This window comes from Gekko japonicus, unplaced genomic scaffold, assembly GCF_001447785.1.
Source record: "Gekko japonicus isolate JY-2015 unplaced genomic scaffold, Gekko_japonicus_V1.1 scaffold388, whole genome shotgun sequence".
NCBI classification, from domain to species: Eukaryota; Metazoa; Chordata; class Lepidosauria; order Squamata; family Gekkonidae; genus Gekko; species Gekko japonicus.
This window is the reverse complement of record NW_015162490.1, coordinates 840690-859859: the sequence shown is the minus strand read 5'-3', so window position 1 is coordinate 859859 and position 19170 is coordinate 840690. Positions and strand designations below refer to the sequence as shown.

The 19170-nt window shown below is 48.1% G+C and overlaps 1 protein-coding gene across 1 annotated transcript in view; it reads left to right on the top strand.

Annotated features, from left to right (window-relative positions):
- Nucleotides 1-11222, top strand: part of RIN2 (Ras and Rab interactor 2) — a 93794-nt gene extending 82572 nt beyond the window's left edge. Inside the window, exons 10-12 of the mRNA XM_015405999.1 lie at nucleotides 2578-2709; nucleotides 8346-8509; nucleotides 10528-11222. Of these exons, the coding sequence (XP_015261485.1) occupies nucleotides 2578-2709; nucleotides 8346-8509; nucleotides 10528-10848 (617 nt within the window). The 3' untranslated portion in view covers nucleotides 10849-11222. The remainder of the gene's footprint in view (nucleotides 1-2577; nucleotides 2710-8345; nucleotides 8510-10527) is intronic.
- The last annotated feature ends 7948 nt before the right edge of the window (nucleotides 11223-19170 follow it).

Below are 19170 nucleotides of genomic sequence, written 5' to 3'. Positions count from 1 at the left end.
TCCTCCTCCTCCTCCTCCTCCTCCTCCTCCTCCTTCTTCTTCTTCTTTGCTTTGACTGCTGTCTTTTCTGAAAGGTTGTACCAAACCAGGTATGGGAAAGATCGCAGCCAAGCAAGGGAAACAGAATGAATAGGAGATGACATAGCGTGGATGCTCTTGAAAACAGTGCCAAGCTGGAGCAAAACATCTACGTGGAAATAGCCTCGATTCAGTTTATTTCTGGCAGCTTCCGGTTCTGGGGCGACTCTCAGGAGAAAGAGAGAGAGGCAGAATTCTGGGCACATGGGACTAGACGCAGGAACGTGTTTGGAAGGAGCAGTCCGAAAGCCAGGCAGACCTTGGAATCTAGTTTCTTAATACTTCCTAGAAGCAGTATTTGCAGCTTCTCCGCTAAAACAGTGTAGTCAAACAACTTGTGCGCGTTTCTTGCAGTGTTGGTAAAATGGCTTCCCCGGGCTGGAGACGTTTCACATTCAAATGGCAAAACACATGGGTGAGCCTGCCCGTGAATGTTGCACATGTTGTCCAGTGGCTGGATTTCTTGCGTGATATTCAGGGCTTTTTTTGTAGAAAAAGCCCAGCAGGAACTCATTAGCATAATAGGCCATACCCAACAGCAGGAACTCATTAGCATATTAGGCCACACCCTGACAGCACAGCTCATTGGCATATTAGGCCACATCCCCACGTTACCAGAAGTGTGGTCATCCAGCCACACCCACCTATTGCTTCTTATTCTCTTTACCTTGTTTGTTGTCAAAACCCAGGGCTTTTTGCATGTTAGGCCACACACCCCTAATTGTAGCCAATCCGAATGAGTTCCTGCTGTTGGGTGTGGCCTATTATGCTAATGAGTTCCTGCTGGGCGTGGCCAACTTGGGAGCCAGCCGGAACTCAGTTCCTGTGCGTTCCTGCCCAAAAATAGCCCTGGTGATATTAATGCTCAGATCGCCTCAGGTTTTCTTTAACATCAGGGAGCAGCCGCGGGAGTAGACGTGGGAGATGAACTCTCCCCGCCCGTCCCATTTCCCTGATGCAAATGATATCTGCCCTCCCCTCTCCTCGCGAGCCCGGGTACATCTGGGAGGCTGAGCGCTCCCGTGGCGTGCCAGAGATGGAAGTCCCCATGGCGGTGGCGAGGGCTTGGTATCACATCTGTCATCCATTAGGCTGTCCAAGCTGCAGAATTGCTGCAGTGTTTGCAGATGTGAAATCCTTGGAGGGGGGTTAGTCTGTTGACGCTGGCGGGTACGATTCTGGTTCTCCCAGACTTGAAAGGTTTGGACCAAATCCAGACTTCTACAATTGCCACAATCCTTCCTTTCAGAGTGCATTGTGATGAACAGTGGGAATCGTGACCTTGTATTCTTTCTGTTTATCTATCCTGTGATCGCAGTTTGTCTTGGAAGAGTCAGGGTGACCGTTTGAAACAGTGGCCTGTTGCCCAAAAGCCGTTGTCGCTTTTCTTTTGTGCCCTGGAGTTCTTGGCCCACAGCAAAATACTAGTTGGGGTGTCTCTCTGTCACTCTGTGCGGGGCTCCACCTCAGGTACTGCCAATGTGGTGTAGTGGGCAGACTGTCGGGCTAGGGCCTGGGAGACCCAGGTTCGAATCCCTACCCTGCCATGGAAGCTGGCTGGGTGATCTTGAGCGAGTCACTCACTCTCTCAGACGAACCTACCTCACAGGGTTGTTGTGAGGGTAAAATGAGAACAGAAGCTGCTTTGGGGGTCCCCATTGGGGAGAAAGGCGAGATATGAATGAAATAAAAATAAAAGGTCATTAACTCTGCTGCATCCAGATTCTGTCCCTTAAAGCACTCCTTAAAGCTAGTTTGGTGTAGTGGTTAAGAGTGCAGACTCTAATCTGGGAGAACCGGGTTTGATTCCCCACTCCTCCACATGCAGCCAGCTGGGTGACCTTGGGCCAGTCACAAGTTCTCTCAGAGCTGTTCTCTCAAGGGTGGGCAGTCCTCGAGAGAGCTCTCAGCCCCACCCATCTCCCAGGGTGTCTGTTGTGGGGAGGGGAAGGGGAAGGGATTGTAAGCCACTCTGAGACTCCTTCAGGTAGTGAAGGGCAGGGTGTAAATCCAATCTCCTCCTCCTCCTCCTCCTCCTCCTCCTCCTCCTCTTCTTCTTCTTCTTCTTCTTCTTCTTCTTCTTCTTCTTCTTCTTCTTCTTCTTCTTCTTCTTCTTCTTCTTCTTCTTCTTCTTCTTCTTTCTCTACTTCCACAGACTGTGACAGAGTGGGCACAGAGTGGGCAAGGAGCTCGGGTCCCTCTGACTTTCCCTCTTAGACCAGTCTGCCAGCCATTCGTCCTGTCTGCAGGATATTCACACTCCTGCAAACTCATGTTCATATACTGTAAATCTGTGAGGTCTGAGATCCTATTCTCTCTGGGCCCTGATGAACTTCAGCTTCATTCACAGTAGCGGATCCAGAGAGAGTAGCGCGTGCTCTCTTAACAGCACAAAGGACAGCTTTAAAAAAAACCAAAAACCCAGAAACCTGTTGACAAGATTTGGCGGCAGTCTGTGACATTCTCTGTGTTCCGCTTCCTTTCCCCCGCCCCGTCCAGGGAGAATGTACGGAGCAGACGACTTCTTGCCGGTGCTGACCTACGTGGTGGCTCAATGCGACATGCTAGAGTTGGATGCCGAAATAGAATACATGATGGAGCTGCTTGACCCGTCCTTGCTGCACGGAGAAGGTGAAGGCCCTCGCACCTCCGAGGGTGACTCCCCCCCCCCAGGAATGTGAACTGCTGACTAGTCTGAAGCCTTTAAAGGCAGATCGGTGCGCCTGACTTGTTGCCAACCAGCAATCCCTACAAACAAAACATCCTGATAATGCTGGCCAAATAGATAAAAAGCCGAGAGAGCGTCCCTGGCTGTCGGGAGAGCGTGGAGATGAGCCGTCCGCTATCACTGGAGGTGCTTCCTCGGAATCCTTGAGGGAGGGCCGGGGGTGTGGCCGGGTGCAGCACATCTGGGCAGCGGTGGCCGTGCTTATCCGTGTTGCTGAACAACTGCTTGGACTCATGGGCGTCTGAATAGGGGAAGGGTCAGGCTGTACATTTTATGGTGGGGTCTGGAGATGCCTTTTATCAGAGGCAGGTCCAGCCGACGTTTGGCTGCAGTGGCTCAAGTGGTTAAGACGCTGAACTGCAGGCTGCCGAAGGTCAGTAGTTCAGCAGTTCGAGACCTGAGTTGCTGCATGACGGAGTGAGCTCCCGTCTCTAGTTCCAGTTCCTGCCAACCTAGCAGTTCGAAAGCAAGAAATTGCAAGTAGATAAATAGGTACCGCTTCAGTGGGAAGGGAACAGCGTTCCGTGCGCCTCGGTGTTTAGTCATGCCGGCCACATGACCACGGAAACGTCTTCGGACAGCGCTGGCTCTTCGGCTTTGAAATGGAGATGAGCACCGCAACCCTAGAGTCGGATTCGACTGGCTTTCGAGCAAGGGAACCTTTACCTTTACCTTTACCTGGAGATGCCTCTTATCAGAGGCAGGTCCAGCCAACGTGGGAAGCTTTCAGAGTGTTACGAATTATTGTTACAGGCCTCAGGAATAACTCGTCTCTGGGTTAGAGTTGGCTTCCTTCAGAGTATAAGTCTTCCTTCAGGCTCATATTGGAATTTAGCAAAGCAGTGCTCCAAAATCTCTTACCAGCCTGCCTACTACACATCAGTTTGCAGGTGGCAGGATCGGCTCCTTTCTGTTAGTGACGGACACACACAGAGCTTTCCACACTGTTCTCAGTTCAGTTCAAAACCTTTATTGGCATAGATCAGAATCATACGCAATCGCCATTCAGTTCATGGGTTTAACACACATCTTCCTCATTATAAGGCAGTCACAACACTTAGCAACCGCTTCAATAACCACTATGTTTTGTGAAGCCAGTAAACGATAAAACATTCTGTCATCATACTGCTCGGCATCATTCTTAAGAATGTCTTCTAAATAGGCTGCCTGAATGTCCTCATACAAACTACAATAGAGGAATACATGTTTGATTGTTTCAATCTCCTCTGAACCACAATCGCAGAACCTTACAGAGTAGGGGATTTTCTTAAATCTCCCTGCTAAAACCGCAGAGGGGAGCACATTAAAACGGGCCAGCATAAATGCTCTACGCAGCTGTGGGGAAGTCAGATTCGATAAGTATTGCGCTGGGGCGTTGATCGGAAAACGTGCCCATCTTAAAGGAGAACATCTACCAGAAGCCAAAGCTCTAAGCTCTTGCATTTCAATATCAATTAATCTCTGTTTGCACAGAGCAAAGATGTTTACTTCGGATAAGGACATGCCACACTGTTGTCCAGCTTAACCTCCTCTTGCGCCGGTATTTGCCGCTCTCGCAAGATGATGCCAAAGTGTAGGATTGCTTCTAGTACATTGGTCAGGAACAGGAACAGAAACATTTGCTGAAATAATAGGCCTTGAACTCAGTAAATGCCAGTCAGATCTTTCAGATGCTCAAGCATTTAGGAAGTCTTTTAATGGGATTTGGGAATGGTCCACTGGAAAAGCGTGAAGAGGCCCAGTTTGAGTGACCACTGTGTGTGTGGCTGGCTCGCACTCTGTGTCTAGAAAATCTCTTTTGCAGCGTACTCTGCAAACAAAATGTAAGAAATCAAACGTATTCTCCGCTCGAGCGCCACAGTTCAACACTGAAAGTTATTTAAGCACCTAGTTGACAATACTTTGCATTTATATAGCATCTTGGAACCATCCAAGTGTTTCATGTTCTTTGTTTCTGTTAGTGAGGCTAATATTATCATCTCCAGTTTTGAAGACAGGGTGGGGGAGAGAGCTCTAAAGTTGAGAGTGGAGAACCCTCCTAAGACCACGGAGTGAGTGTGTGGCAGAGACTGCCTTTAACTGAGGATCCCTGTCTTTTAACCACTGTCCTGTACTGCCTGTTATCTTAGCCGCCTTTTCACCGGACTTTTTTTTGATAGGTGCACCTGAAAAGGCAGGTGTTGGAAAAGGTTTACACCAGCAGCTCCTCAGACATGTCTACACAGCCAAAAAGAGAGTGTGCCCCCCACACACACATGCATTGCAAAGTATAACACGAACCAGTGCACTCTTTAGAAATTCTCAACTTCCAGTTGCTTTGGGTAACGCTTTCAAAAATGTTTTTTAATAATAATAATATTTATTGCATTAGCAAGAAAGCCATAGCAACTGTACAGAATAAAAAAAACCCCAAAAAAAACAACAACAACAACAGCAACAAAAACCAGCACACACTTAAAATTATCAAATTTGTATATAGGTCGATAGTTATCAGCCATAAACTAATTAAACTCAGGGAGATTTGTTTTCTTAATCACCGCAGCTAGAAAGGAAGCCACTATAGCCGTGGTTTGATTGTCAGGGAAGTTATCAGACAAAAGCACTGAAACTACCCAAGGAAGGAGAGGAAGCTTTTCTTTTCTCATAACGGGAATGATGTATCTCTCTCTTTCCTTATTCCACTTAGGACAGAAAAGCATTATATGATCCATAGTTTCTATCATCTCTTGTCCATAATCGCAGACACGTTCCGAAAACGGAAGTCCCAAGAAACGACCAGAGAGCACCTTAGAGGGGTCAAAAATGTTTCAGATTTTAAAACAAGAACTGGGATTGGTCTTCCATTCTAAAACGCCTGGTTGCCTTCCTCTCAAACGCGCCTCGCGCCTGCAGATTTTTGGCTCACCGTCAGCCTGGAACCGTGAAGGATTCCAGAGGTCCCTCCCTCCCCACAGCAGCTGAAAGCAGCCCAGTGCTAGAGAAATTGACTCTGGCAAGGGCCCTTCCTTTGCAAAACAGAAACAGACGCGGCCAGGCGTCTGGCCAAGAGAGGCTGGATGTCGACCCTGGGCTAGGCTTGGGTCCCTGTTGGGGGGAGAAGCAGGATATAAATTAAAAATAAACGTCGTTCTCGACTTCTCCAAATTGCATCGGACTTTCCCATGTGTATACTAGCATTCCTCCCGCCCGCCCCCCCATCTGAAATCATTGTGAGGGGGTGGCAGAGTTCATGCTACACGAACCCGCTGCCAATCCATAATGCGTGGGATGGAATGGAGAAATCTGGAGAATAGGAACAGCCCGAATGGCCCGTGGTGGCTGGTGCAGCTCGGTGGTTTCCGAACTTTCTGCCGACAGGGAACACTGCCGAAACGAGAATATGCCACAGGGTGGTGGTGGTGGTTGTATCGGCAGAGGGCTCTGGGGCAGGCTTTTCTCCGCTCGCAGCAGCACGTCGACCAACTCTCTTGAGCCTCGCTGTCCCACGTGACGTGCCCCAGCACTCATCACACACTACAGTTCTGCCACCTCCCCCACAGTGATTCCCAGAACAAAACACTCCAGAAGACTCTTCTGTAGCTGAACAGTCTGCACGAAGGGAAGCCTTGCCACTGTCAGGACTTGAAGAAACCCACTCCCAACAACACTCTCTTGGCAGTGATTTGTTTATTGAGAGATAGAGACGTCTCAAGCGTAGACGACCTGTGTCAGAACTGACTCCCTTGGCGCCAGTTCTCGTATTATACATCATTCAGACAGCCTCCCCCTTACGACCAGACCAATCACACCAATACATCCAGCCCGCCGAAATCTACTGTGCACCGCTAGCCCTCCTCCAACCCTTGCAAGCATAGGGGTTACATTATCTAGCAGTGTCTGGTACTCAAGGACAAGCACCCATTCTTCCCATGGAAGGGAGGCCTTGCATAGGCGCAGTTCCAAGTGAGTGCTACTCCCAGCAAAGCAGTTCCACACACACACACACTCACATGCTCCCCCCCTCCCAGCCTGAATGAAACAGGACGATAAGCAGAGGTCATTTCGGGGGGGGAACGCGGGGGAACACAGTTCCCCCGGGTGAGGTGCAGGGGGGCGGGGCACATGATGAAGCCCCGCCCCCTGCTTCTGGCCGCCCCGCTTCCAGCCCTCATTCAGCCAGGAGGAGGCAGGAGAAGAGGGAGGGTAAGTTGCTTCCTCCCCGCCTCTCCCCACCCCTGCCTGCCTGGGGCCAGGGAGGGCCTTGGTGGGGCTTCCTCGCACTCCCGCTGGCCTTGCAGGTCCACCGCCGGGCCCCTGATGTCAGGGGGTGTGGCATATGCTAATGAGTTATGCTAATGAGTTCCCCTAGCTCTTTTTCTACGAAATGACCTCTGACAATAAGCATTCAGAGCCAAAGTCAGACTGACAGTTAAGAGACCCATGGCAAACGAGGCCCGAGTTTGACAGCTACCGTGACTGGCATTCACGCCGAAGGAATCCTGACATGCTTTTGAGGGACGCCAGGGTTTTCTGGGACTAGGGTCCTTTCCGCACTTGGATCTCATCCCTGGTTTTATCAGAGTTCAACTTGCGACACAATTTTCCCGTGGTTATAACAGCATCCGTTTATCCTGGGACAAGTGTGGGGTGAAACCGGGGTGACCTCCATGTAATGTGGAAACAAAACCCACCCCGAGATAATTACAGGGGTGAACTCAAGTGTCGTGTAGAATGTAAGTTCCGGGGACGGGGCTGAACCAGGATTTAAAGCCGAGTGCGAACATGGGCACTGCTGCTGCTGAGACACATTTTTAAAGAGTGGCCAGATGCTCCTGAGTGAATTTGCAGTGTCTGCTAGTATTTAATAAGGTTTCCCTTGCTCAAAAGCCAGTCGAATCCGACTCTAGGGCACGGTGCTCATCTCCGTTTCCAAGCCGAAGAGCCAGCGCTGTCCGAAGACATTTCTGTGGTCATGTGGCCAGCACGACTAGATGCCGAGGTGCACGGAACGCTGTTACCTTCCCACCGAACCGGTACCTATTTATCTACTTGCAGTTTCTTGCTTTCGAACTGCTAGGCTGGCAGGAACTGGGACCAGAGATAGGAGCTCACTCCGTCACGCCGCACTCGGGTCTCCAACTGCTAAACTACCGACCTTCCAGTCTGCGGTTTAGCATCTTAACCACTGAGCCACCGCAGCCCCTAGTACTTAATACCAGGTAGCATAGTCCCATAATTTTTCCAGACAGAGAAAACTAATTTGCTACTTAGTACTTAATACCAGGGAGCAAACTAGTTTTCTCTGTCTGGAAAAATCAGGGGAACACAGCTGATCTCCTGCCACTCCTCTGAGTCAAGTTGGACGCCTTCTTCGGAGACCTGTGGAGCCGGGTAAGGCTCCTTGGGCTGGTGGAAGGCTCTGGACCCTGCTGAGCCAGAGCGGCAGGAGGCAAGTCCGTAAGTCCTATGCTGATTGTGATGTTTTGGTTTGTTGCGTGGCCTAACCAAGCTTACGGCAGCTACTGTTCTTGGAACATTCTTCTCTTGCTTTTCTTCACAGGGGGATACTACTTGACAAGCGCTTACGGCGCCCTTTCTTTAATTAAGAACTTCCAAGAAGAACAAGCGGCCCGCCTGTTGTGTTCAGAAGCCCGAAATACCCTCCGGCAATGGCACAAGCGGAGGACAACAAACAGGACGATCCCATCTGTCGACGACTTCCAGGTACAATTGATATGCCTTCCAGATGGTGGCTTTTCTGTTGCGTCTGGGATGTGCGTGCAAGACCGGGAGCCTCTGTGGCGTCACTGGTAGTGAGTACAGTGATTGACCTTAACATAAGAGAAGCCAAGGTTGGATCAGGCCAATGGTCCATCCAGTCCAACACTCTGTGTCACACAGTGGCCAAAAATACCAGGTGCCATCAGGAGGTCCACCAGTGGGGCCAGGAGGACACTAGAAGCCCTCCCACTGTTGCCCCCCCAAGCACCAAGAAGACAGAGCATCCCTTGCCCCAGAGCCCCTATCTATACCTTGTGACTAATAGCCACTGATGGACTTCTGCTCCTAAGAAGATAAGAGAAGCCAAGGTTGGATCAGGCCAATGGCCCATCCAGTCCAACACTCTTGTCACACAGTGGCCAAAAATACCAGGTGCCATCAGGAGGTCCACCACTGGGGCCGGTACACTAGAAGCCCTCCCACTGTTGGGAAACTCAGGGCAGAGCTAGCAGCTAAGAACTGCCCTCCCTCCAGTGGCCCCCTCCGGCACCTGCCTCTTAGACACCTCCCATCCCCGCTTTATATAAATAACACATGTACATCGTGCTGCTGTTCCCTTGTTTGCATTGCCAGCTCTGGGGTGGGAAATCCCAGGTGATTTGGAGGCTGGGGGGGGAGGAGGGATTTGGGGAGGGGCAGGACCTCAGTGGGGCACACTGCCACAGAGCCCCCCCTCCAGAGCAGCTGTTTTCTCGGGGGGGGGGGCTGATCTCTGCCGCCTGGAGATCAGTTGTAATTCCAGGAGATCTCCGGATTCCCACCTGAAAGCCGACAATCCCGTCCCTTGCATTCATGTGCCACGATCGTTCATCTTGAATGTTTCCTCAGTGTTGTCGTTTTGTTAGCTTGCTCGTGTTTCACTTCCTGCATTGTATACTTGGCCAGAAACCTTGACTTTGGGTTGCAACTTTGCAAAACGCGTTGGAGGACACCTCAGCAAAAATAAGTCTGTGGGATGTTTTTCCTCATGAAAACAAAGGTCTGGGTTGTCGCATCCTGAAAGGGTGCTTTGGCCTGTGTGTGACCTAGCGCCCCCCCCCCCGACTCATTTCACGCAGTCTGAGGACAATCAGTGCTCCGGCTTGCATATTCTCTGTTTCTCCTTCCTTCCTTATTTCTGTCTTCTTCTTCTCTCTGCCTCCCCTTCCTTTTTTTTCCTTCCTCAAATCCCCATGACCAGTGTTCCCTCTAAGCTGAGTTAGTGTGAGCTAGCTCACAGTTTTTTAGCCTCCAGCTCACAGTTTTTTAGCCTCCAGCTCACACATTTTTGTCTTAGCTCAGGAAGGATGGCTCCAGAGCAAACTGATTTATACAGTGGCCAAACTACTTGCTCACAACTTTAAAAGTCAGGCGCTCACAAAGTAGAATTTTTGCTCACAAGACTCCACAGCTTAGAGGGAACATTGCCCATGACCACCAATTGTATCTTTCCTCAGTCAGTAGGATGTTTATTTCCCCATTTGTTTTTAATATTGGGGTTAAAAACTCTTTTCCTTCAGCACTTTCCAATTATCGTATTGGGCAGAAGAAATGTGTTTGGCTATTTAAACCGCCCCGGCCCGGCCCAACGCACAGTTCTGAGGAGTATAAAGTATAGAGGCGTTCACACAACACCAGCCGGGCTGACTAGGCCTCATTTTCTCACAGCATAAACAGAGAGTATCCTTCGGACACACTGAAGCGTTTCCCCATGCTTGTACACTGTAAGAGAAGATCATTAATGTTTCAAGAAAATGTGTCCACTGTAACAGCTCTTGCAGAGACAGATAAGCTTCTAGGAAACCTCGGGTTCCCTGGAACACAATTTGAAAACCTCTGGCTTAGCGGCAAGAGGAGTCATCACATCTCAGAAACAGCTGAGCTCAGTGTGTGGTGTGTGTAGTGGTGGCGAAGGGAGTTATCTTTGTTGGGTCTTGGTTGTGAATTTTTTTATTTTTCCCACACCCCTTCTCATTCCACAGAACTATCTTCGAGTTGCATTCCAGGAGGTAAGCAGCGGCTGCACAGGGAAAACCTTGCTGGTGAGACCGTACATCACGACCGAGGACGTGTGTCGGCTCTGTGCCGAGAAGTTCAAAGTGGACAATCCTGACGACTACAGCCTCTTTCTTTTCATCGACGACACCTGGCAGCAACTGACGGAGGACACCTACCCGCAAAAAATTAAAGCTGAACTGCACAGTCGGCCGCAGCCCCAGGTCTTCCATTTTGTCTATAAGCGCATCAACAGCGACCCGTACGGGGCCGTTTTTCAGAACGACAACAGCAACCACGTGTCATAGAGCTGGTGATTTTGTTGTTGTTGTTGTTAAGTTGCTGGAGACATCTTTTGCTTCACAACTAAGTTGTTCTTGTCAGTAAGGACTCAAAACGGAAGCCACCCTCCGTGACTGTAAACGACATGCAAAAAGCAGGCAGACTGGTGGCACAGAGCTCCACTTCTTAGACCACAGACCTTTTCAAATATACTGCACTATGTCCATTTGCAGGTCTGTACTGCATTTGAGTCTCATCCTCAGCCCAAGCACAATTTTTCAATTAGATATATCGATAGGCCAGACCTTTTGGTATGCTAACCGGTCTGCCCTGAGTTTCACCAGTGCACATACACAGGACTGTCCGACGCAGGGCATCTGTAAACTCTCTATGGATGGTAACGGCCTTCTCTAAAATAGTATTTTTTAATTATTATTATTTTACTGAAGGCGATGTGTCTTTATGTATTTTACAGAAATTTTATAGCAGTTGCCGGTAAACTGTCGTGGTTTTTAAAATATTTTTAAAACTATAAGAATCTATAATTATGCATGTGATTTTTTTTCGTTAAAAAACATTTAATATACAAATCTCTTGCTGGTTTTAGAGTATTGCATTGAAAATTTCTGGGCGGGGGGTTGTTTTTTGCCTCTTTCTATCTACTTCTTGGGTTTATAAAAATATCAAACTTCCATTTTTAAAGACTGTTTTTGCAAAAGCCATTTGTCGTTTGGATGTCGGCCACCTGAGGCCTTTGTCAGGCCTGATGCACAATGGTTATGGGCTGTGGTTTATCGACTGCAGTCTTGGATGAACCGTTGGAGGGGAGAGATGAGGTATGTGAAAGAAATTTTAGGATTAAAATGTGTTGCAGTCAGGGCTATTTTTGGGCAGGAACGCACAGGAACGGAGTTCCGGCTGGCTCCCAAGTTGGCCACGCCCAGCAGGAACTCATTAGCATAACAGGCCACACCCAACAGCAGGAACTCATCAGAATTGGCTACATTAGGGGTGTGTGGCCTAACATGCAAAGGAGTTCCTGCTACAAAAAAAGGCCCTGGGTTTTGACAACAAACAAGGTAAACAGAATAACAAGCAAAAGGTGGGCGTGGCTGGATAACCACACCTCTGGTAACATGGGGGTGCGGCCTAATGTGCTAATGAGCTGTGCTGTCAGGGGTGTGGCCCAATATGCTAATGAGTTTCTGCTGTTGGGTGCTAATGAGTTCCTGCTGGGCTTTTTCTACAAAAAGAGCCCTGGTTGCGGTTACGTTCACAGTCACAGCTCTGAGGTGGTGGAAAGTGCCATAAAGTCATAGCCAACATATGGCGACTCCGCAGGGTTTTCAAGGCAAGAGATCTTCAGAGGTGGCTTTGCCATTGCCTGCCTCTGCGTAGCAACCCTGGACTTCCTTGGTGGTCTCCCATCCAAGTACTAAACCAGGGCCAACCCTGCTTAGCTTCTGAGATCTGACAAAATCGGGCTAGCCTGGACCATCCAGATCAGGATCACAGCAGTGTGGTTGCTCCTTATCAAGGCTATTTTGGGGCAGGAACGCACAGGAACGGCGTTCCGGCTGGCTCCCAAGTTGGCCACACCCAGCAGGAACTCATTAGCATAATAGGCCACACCCAACAGCAGAAACTCATTCGGATTGGCTACATTAGGGGTGTGTGGCCTAACATGCAAAGGAGTCCCTGCTACAAAAAAAGGCCCTGGGTTTTGACAACAAACAAGGTAAGCAGAATAAGAAGCAAACGGTGGGTGTGGCTGGATGAGCACACTTCTGGTAACATGGGGGTGCGGCCTAATATGCCAATGAGCTGTGCTGTCAGGGGTGTGGCCCAATATGCTAATGAGTTTCTGCTGTTGGGTGTGGCCTATTATGCTAATGAGTTCCTGCTGGGCTTTATCTACAAAAAGAGCCCTGCTCCTTAATATGTATAAACGATCCTTGTACACAGAATCGGGGTTCAAAGAACGCAAGTAGCTTAGAGGGCTTACCTCCCCCCCTCCAGCAATTCACTGTGGGTTTGTGCGCGTGATGCTGATTCTTCTCCCTCTCGGATGTTTTTGAGGAGAGAAACTGGGTGGCAGTCTTTCAGTTTAAAGGTACTCTCTTGAAGGTACCCCTAGTCTGCTGGTTCAGGCTTCTTGCAGAACATGGATGAAGGAGGCCATGAAGGAAATTTAATGTTTGTTATATTGTAGGTATGCAAACGGATTTGACACGTGTTAACGTTAAACAGTGGAAAATAAACGAGTGTATTCATGAAGCAAGCAACATGATACGCGTTTCATGGTGGCTAAAAAAAAAGCGATGGTTGTTTTTGTGAAGTATTGAAATGTTCACTGTAAGTTTGTTTTCATCTAAAGACACAAGAAAACCAAAGGATTGAGCTGACTTCCCTGTAAACAGGGCTATTTGGGGCAGGAACGCACAGGAACGGAGTTCTGGCTGGCTTCCAAGTTGGCCCCACCCAGCAGGAACTCATTAGCATAATAGGCCACACCCAACAGCAGGAACTCATTAGGATTGGCTACATTAGGGGTGTGTGGCCTAACATGCAAAGGAGTTCCTGCTACCAAAAAAGCCCTGGGTTTTGACAACAAACAAGGTAAACAGAATAACAAGCAAAAGGTGGGTGTGGCTGGATGACCACACTTCTGGTAACATGGGGGTGTGGCTTAATATGCCAATGAGCTGTGCTGTCAGGGGTGTGGCCCAATATGCTAATGAGTTCCTGCTGTTGGGTGGGGCCTATTATGCTAATGAGTTCCTGCTCGGCTTTTTCTACAAAAAAAGCCCTGCCTGTAGATAAGCATAGGATGAAGAGGAAACAGGAAACAGGGTGTGCAGTTTAGACAGTGCACTTGATGCTCAAGAACTTTCAGGTGAGAGTCCCCTGAATTCTGGCTTCTTCAGAATGCCATAGAGGTGAAACATGAATGACATCCGGTGACATGGATGAAGCATTTCTCCAGCCGTATGTATGGCGATCATTTAGAATCCTAGGTGTGACCTCAGTTGAGGTCTTCTCAAAAAGTCAATCTGTGCCTCCCAGCCTCTGGTGCGGGGACCCCCAAACCGGTCCTCGTGGGCACCACCGCACCTGCTGACACCTTTCCCGATGCCCGCCAAGTGGTTTTAGAAAATGGATTCTGGCTGGCCATTGGAGACCTGATTGGCTTTTGCAGATTTTTTTTTTTTAAACTACTTTGGCGGCAGCTGCTACCACTGCCCAAGGAGTTTCACTGTGTGCCTGAAGGTATGCTGTGCATATGGCAAGTGGCTCAAAAATGATGGTCACAGTCACAGAACAGACTGCAAAAAGAAGGAAGAAACTGTGAGGTAACTGCACTAGAAAATATTTCAATATTTCAATCTATGGTACATGTACATACAAAAATTCAATACAAAGTTTTTTTCCAAACCTTATTCACCAATGTATCTATGAAATGTAACAATAAAATGTAATGCGTCATCATAATTTAGCCACAATTAATTTATACAACTCTACAAGTTTGCAGCATTAGTACTGGTATTGGGATGAGTTAGCATAAAGGTTTTGTGAGAACATGTACCTAGTAAGGCATTATACAAGCACTTTGCCCTAGGAACATTCTTTCAGAGAATTTCTTGCAACTAAGTTATGGTGAGTATATGCCTTCAAAAGTTGTAGAGTTGTATAAATTAATTGTGGCTAAATTATGATGATGTGTTACATTTTATTGTTACATTTCATAGATACATCGGTGAATATTAATGAAATTTTTGATACCTACTTGTTGAAACGACAGACCAAGAATCACTGTATGTAAGGTTTGAAAAAAAACTTTTTATTGAATTTTTGTATGTACATGTACCATAGATTCTTCACATAATATTATTATTGCATATGATTTCTTAAGGCTTTCATCCACTTTCGGAAGAAGAATAGTATCGAAACGATAGAACATTCCGGAGACCATCTTCACACCATTTTCAACTGTCTTGTGCAATTATATGATTTTTTGTACACATTTTTGTATAATTTTGTGAGTGTTATTGAAATATTTTCTAGCGCAGTTACCTCACAGTTTCTTCCTTCTTTTTGCGGTGTGTATATGGCAAGACCATATTTTTAAATAACATCCTCATTTTAAAAGGCAGAGCTTCTGCCTGAAATGAGTCAGGGTTATGCATAAGCTCGCTCCCTGACATCTGTAGCAGACATTTTGGGCTTGCGCCCACCAACCTGTGTCAGAATTCCAAAGGTGCCCACGGGCTGAAAAAATGTTGGGAGACAACCCCCCCCCCGCTCCAGTGTATAAATGTGGCCGTCAATTCGTGCCTAGAGGAGAAAATGCAAGAACTTAGGTGAGGCGGGAGGAATTCTGCTTGTCAGGAGTAGATCGCTGCACCGCTGGATCCCACTAGATCAGTCTAGACAGCTGAATAGTATTGTCTTGGTAGAAACTACATTCAGATTCACTAACAGCACCAGAAAATCCAGGTAACTGAGTAATTTTAAAAATTCTTGGTTCTTAAATCCCTTCCTGAGACCCAGAATCTTCAAGAACCCTGTCAACCTGGACAGTTCTAGCATTTCCCAAACCATATAAACACTCTTGTATGCTGAATTTTTGGAAGGCTGTACCTTAATACACTAACATTACAAGAAGACGACTCTGGAAGCAAATTCTGTATCTAAAGATGTGTATGTGTTACGTTGATCTGCCACATATCTGCCACTGTTTATGTTGTATTGCGTTTTGTAAAGGATAAAGAGGTAGTTTTGTACGTAATACTTCGTAGTGTGGTTCTTTGTGTGTGAGAGAAAATGGTCTGTGTTTAAAGCAGTCAGTCATTTCTTGCACCCATAGGGCCTAACTGTGCGCTTTCTAGAAGTATCGTATAGTCCACCTCACGTGGTTTGCTATAAGATGACATTAGGGTTGGTTCACACATGTAGAAACATGACTTGGTTATGCCAATAAAGGTCTATGTATATGTATGTATGACTTGAACTATGACTTTTGAACTATGGTGCTGGAGAAGACTCTTGAGAGTCCCTTGGACTGCAAGAAGATCAAATCAGTCAATCCTAAAAGAAATCAACCCTGACTGTTCCCCGGAAGGCCAGGTAATGAAACTGAAGCTCAAGTACTTTGGCCACCCAATGAGAAGGGAGTACTCACTGGAGAAGACCCTGATGCTGGGAAAGATTGAAGGTCAAAGAAGATGGGGACGGCAAAGGATGAGATGGAGAGACAGTGTTGTAGATGCAACGAACATGAAATTGAGCCAACTTCAGAGGACGGCGGAAGACAGGAGGGCCTGGCAGGAGCTGGTCCATGGGGTTGCGAAGAGTCGGACTCGACTGTGCGACTGAACAACAACAACAAATGTATGACTTGACCTTGTCTGGCAGCCAAATATGCAGATTGCTTGTGATTAAATGCACTGTGTGTTGAGGTGATATGACCGTTCTTCCTGCGGTGTGTGAGCTGTGATTATTCACACATGCTACAGTTATGACGATTTGTGACTTGGGCCTGAGGGCCAATTCACACTTCTTCTTTTTTTAAATTTACACCTCAGGGCTGGCTTCTACACACAGAGGTTGTAGGATGCTGAGGCCACAGTGCAGATTTGATTCAAGGCCCTTTGGACTTTATCCCCAAGACTCAAGAAGCAGCGGCGCCTGAAAACACACCTGTAGCACCAGTGGGGGATCGCCACACTAGGAACATATTCACTGGGGCTCACTGTCAGATGAGCATTCAATAGCAACCCTATCAGCTTCAAGACCTCAGGATCTGTAACCTATAATTTCCTCCTGCCCATTCCGTGCGGATTATAGTTGATGGAATTCAGAAATGAGGATAAAATAACAGATCGGAGTCCCTTTGGCAGGGAGCAGTTCTAGTCTGCTTCCTCAGGGGTAGGGGCAGGGTGGATCCAAGCAGCTCTTCCTACTCTGCCTGGGCAGGAAGAAGAAGAAGGAGGAGGAGGAGAAGGAGAAGAAGAATGAGGAGGAGGAGAGGAGGAGGAGAAGGAGAAGGAGGAGAAGAAAAGAAGAAGAGGAGGAGGAGGAGATTGGATTTATACCCCGCCCTTCACTTGGAGTCTCAGAGCGGCTTACAAACTCCTTTTCCCTTCCCCTCCCCACAACAGACACCCTGTGAGGTGGGTGGGGCTGAGAGAACTCTGACACAAACGGCTCTTTTTCAAGGACAGCTGTGCCAGAGCTTGTGACTGACCCAAGGTCACATCAGCAGGTGCACGTGGAGGAGTGGGGAATCAAACCCGGCTCTCCCAGATTAGAGTCCGCGCACTTAACCACTACACCAAACTGGAACACACCACCTCTACAGGGACCGGCTTTGAGCTTGCACTGCTGGTGCATTACAGCTAGTAAGGAGTCAGCACAGTTCACCCTGGGTAAAAGCGCTCTGATCCCCGGAAAATGAGGCCAACTGGAACGCCCTAAGCATGAAGCAGTACTGCCCTGCATTGGGCCTGGTTAAAAAGTGTCCTCTGGTCACTCGTATTCATCTATATATCTAATAAGTTGCTCCCTCCGTGCAGATATCTAAATCTGCACATTGGGGGCCCTTTGGGGGGGCGGGCAGAGAGATTTTCCTGCACACTTGGAGCAGTCCCCAGAAGTGCAGAAAAATCTAAACAGTTGAAAAAATATACAGGGGATATTTAAATCCCCATAAAAGTAAAAGTGTTCCCTGTGTATGCGCAGAGAACGCTCTGGCTGTTGGGGGGGGGGCGGGGGGAGAAGGCTAGCTTGCCAAAATCCATTCCCAGAGATCTGGGACTAGTAGTGTAGTGAATAGCTGAGCACAAATAAGGATGGAGTGGTGTAAACAGCTGTTGGTACGGGGGGAGGCAGGGGAGAAGGCTCACCTGCGGCTGCTTCCTCCTCCTACACGTGAAGCTCCTTCTCCCCCTCCCCCCGCGAGTATCGCCGGTCACCACTTTTTGTGTCTAATTCCTCTTGAAAATGCAGAGCATGCAAATACTGAAACACATAAAGGAAGTTGACACTGGAAACTGTGGGGAAGTCTCTATGTATGTGGGTCATCTCAATGACAGGCCTGTGTATTTCTCCTCAAAAAGCGTGGGTGATAGGTTTGAGAAAGACCACGTGAAATAATGCAGAAACGGTATACGGAAAAGGCCAAGCCTGCGTGAAATCCCTTCCCTGAATTAGAATGGAACGCTGTGTGAAATGAGGGACTGAGGAGGGCGGCAAGCACAGAACTGAGACTGGCACATACTGGAGATTTCTCCTCCTCCTGGTTCAAGGCACTTTGCAATCCAGTTTCCTTCACAGAAACATCCTGGCCTTGAAGCAATACTTGCTCACAACCAGGGCTATTTTTGGGCAGGAACACACAGGAACGGAGTTCCGGCTGGCTCCCAAGTTGGCCACGCCCAGCAGGAACTCATTAGCATAATAGGCCACACCCAACAGCAGAAACTCATTAGGATTGGCTACATTAGGGGTGTGTGGCCTAACATGCAAAGGAGTTCCTGCTACAAAAAAAGGCCCTGGGTTTTGACAACAAACAAGGTAAACAGAATAAGAAGCAAAAGGTGGGTGTGGCTGGATGACCACACTTCTGGTAACATGGGGGTGTGGCCTAATATGCCAAATGAGCTGTGCTGTCGTGGGTGTGGCCTAATATGCTAATGAGTTTCTGCTGTTGGGTGTGGCCTATTATGCTAATGAGTTCCTGCTGGGCTTTATCTACAAAAAGAGCCCCGCTCACAACAGTCCCAGGTACTTTGCTGCTCTGTATATTGTTGCTTTTCTAGCACTGAGCAAAACAGGTCCCTGCCCCAGCTTCGAACCAACACCTTATTCTCCTCCATTACAAAGTACTTCGTTATGGTCTCAGGAATGCCCTGGTGGCAAATTTTGTGGCACAGCTGGTCTGGTCAGGGTGGAGAAAGGCCCTTGGCTCTAAAGGAGGTTCCACCCTGATTTTGATAGTAGGAAAAAGGGGCATGGGTGTGTGTGTGTGTGGGGGGGGAGTTGCTGAGGAAAATCCATGTATGTGAAGAGGTGAGTGGAGGGGTGGGTCTGAAACTGGCACGTACTCAAAAGGACTTCCTTCTGTTTACCAGTTGCGGAAGGAAGGGGAGCCATGCCAACCTCTCACAACAGAAATAAAAAGGAGTCTTCACAGTCCCTTCAGCCCACTAAAGTTTGTGTTGCTAAGGGCCCCCAAAGCTCCTTTCCATTCCTTCTGCACATAATTGAACTGAACACTTTATTTATAGTGATGTAATCATTATCCTCTCTCTAGGAAAGCATTTTATTTTCTTTCAGTGCCAGGAAAC